The 2,200-nt window shown below is 43.4% G+C and overlaps 1 protein-coding gene across 8 annotated transcripts in view; it reads left to right on the top strand.

The window, feature by feature from the left end:
* The first annotated feature begins 829 nt into the window (after positions 1 to 829).
* The window catches only part of SLC4A7 (solute carrier family 4 member 7), a 106,545-nt gene continuing 105,174 nt past the window's right edge, over positions 830 to 2,200 (top strand). For all 8 annotated transcript variants that reach the window (XR_003093715.1, XM_025202368.1, XM_014519262.2 and 5 more), the window contains exon 1: positions 830 to 880. Coding sequence is in view for 7 of the 8 variants with exons in the window: in XM_025202368.1 (XP_025058153.1) it covers positions 845 to 880 (36 nt within the window). In the remaining variant the exon portion in view is untranslated. The remainder of the gene's footprint in view (positions 881 to 2,200) is intronic.

The raw sequence follows: 2,200 nt of genomic DNA, 5'->3' as shown, positions 1-2,200 counted from the left end.
CATTCCTGCATGATGCCCTGATTCCACACAGTCGCATCCACCTGCGGAAGAACACTGGGTGATATGTTCATAAAGATTTGTGGGTTTTTTACTAGTTTCACTTGCGGATGGCTCTTATAAGTATCAACAGTGGTAGCTTTCCTGCTTTTTGTGTGTTTTGTCTTCATATTGATTTGTAGCCTATAAGCAAGAGAGAATTTAGCTGCTGCTAATACAAGTGTATTTTTTACTCGAATATAGCATGATTAGTTGGTTTTAATCCAATCCTTCCAAGGAACAAAATATAAAATAATATTTAGTAGTCTCCTTTGCTAGGAAAAATAAGCCAATGTTCAGAGTATTTTTGGGAACCTGTGTTTGGAAAGACTTGGCACTGGAAAATCAGTAATAGAACTATAAACATACTTAGCAGATGTTTGAGTTTCTCAGGTCAGGGAACTAAGGGACAAATATACTTTCACTCACCGTGCTAACGAAGCCTCGGATATAAGCAAAAATAATAACCTTGAAGTTTGACAACTGTTTTTTAGCTGCTGCTGTTGCAGGAATTGTTGAGTTTCAAAACTGCATAGTTTCAGTTCCTTTTTTGGTATTCTCTCAGATGGAATTGAAGGCATGCCATGTTCCTTAATTATGCTATTCTGTGACCCTGTGGTACTTGTATTTATTGGCTTGAGAGGTTAAATAGTCTCGCGAGATAGCGATTGGCTGTCGGAGTAGACAGCAATTTACTGGAGTACATCTGTATAAAGCAGTGTTCAGCAGTCATGTACACAGTGTCTCCAGCATCTCAAGGGACTCGTTACACTATAGTGTCTTGTACAAGGACAGTCTCTCCTGCACCATGGAACGAACTCATTCAGGGAAGAAGCTGCTACCAGTATGTAAATCGCTACGATGTAACTCTCGTAAAAATAACTAGGTTTTTGCATGTGTTTTGATACAAGGCTTATTTATAAATCATGTCTAGAACAGCGTCCTTGGTTGTCCAAGTACTCTTTTGAAAGAACCATTGGTGAAAACTTAACTTTTGAAACACCAGTACCTAACTACAACAGATGCAACTTTCTGTCCAGTTGGTTAATTGATTTGATAAGAACATGGATTTAAGATGCAGGATAGGAATGAGTTTTGAATGAGTTCTTTAAATAGTAGTTTAACTTTTCCTTTTTTCCGCCCCCCATTGAAAGCAGATGTAGCAGGACAGTTTCTGGGGAGGGCAGTCTCAGGTCTTTGGTTAGAAGAACAATACCAAGTTGTTTTCAGTGGTGTTGGTTGTTATTACTATTATTGTCATAGTTTTCTACTCCAGTCTATCCAGAAAGCCTCAGAGCATCTTACAGGAACAAATGATGACAAACTTCCCAATTAACACCCCAAAACTTCAAAATGCTGTGCCACCTACCCGCTCCCACTTCCCAGCCTGTTACATTTTGCCTGCACTTCAAGCTCATAAAGTTCAGTACCACCTTAAATGTTGTTCCTTTTGATTTTTGAATATGTGTGTATCTTAGATTTTAATAGTGTTTTGAATTATTCTGTGGTTTTTGTATCAAGGCAGTGATTATTGTGCGGGCCGTCTCCAGATCCCATCCTCATCGCCATGTGCGGGCGGCGGGGAGTGATCCGGGCCCTTTTTTGCGCCACGCGGGCTGTGGCCAGCAGCCTGGGCTCGCTGGGTCGGAGAGAACAGGCGACACGCTGGAATTAGGCACGGACGCGTAATGGTTGATTCAAGATTGTTTACTTACACCGAAGATGGTTGCGGTGTAGGCTGGACAGTTTCCCAGGCACAGCTCCGCTTATCCTCGTTTGAGGACTCAGACAACACTCGGATCACTCCCACGGAGTTGTTGAGGCTTTGTGGATCCTTTTGTTCACTCACAATTCACTCTCACGAAGTTGCTCTGTGGGTCCTTCTTTTGCGCGCAGGGAGAGGGATACGTCGAGGTTTGCGCTCGGTGACGGGGAGAGGCTAGAGGCTGATCAGACCCCTGTTGCCTGCTTTAAATGCACTGGGTCCGATAGGCTCCGCAGCGCTTAGAGATCTTCACACAGCGTGAAGTCTCCTCCTCCTGGTGTTTGTGGAGTCCTCCCTTACGGGGGTTCTCCTCGGAGTTCTCCAACTTGGGCGGAAACCACCCAAGCCTTTTATACGGCTAGCAAGCCAATCACTAGCCACCACGTGTGAATAATTTAA

This window comes from Alligator sinensis, unplaced genomic scaffold (genome assembly GCF_000455745.1).
Source record: "Alligator sinensis unplaced genomic scaffold, ASM45574v1 scaffold181_1, whole genome shotgun sequence".
NCBI lineage: Eukaryota > Metazoa > Chordata > Crocodylia > Alligatoridae > Alligator > Alligator sinensis.
The sequence above is the reverse complement of the archived record's forward strand: the minus strand, read 5'-3'. Positions and strand labels throughout refer to the sequence as shown.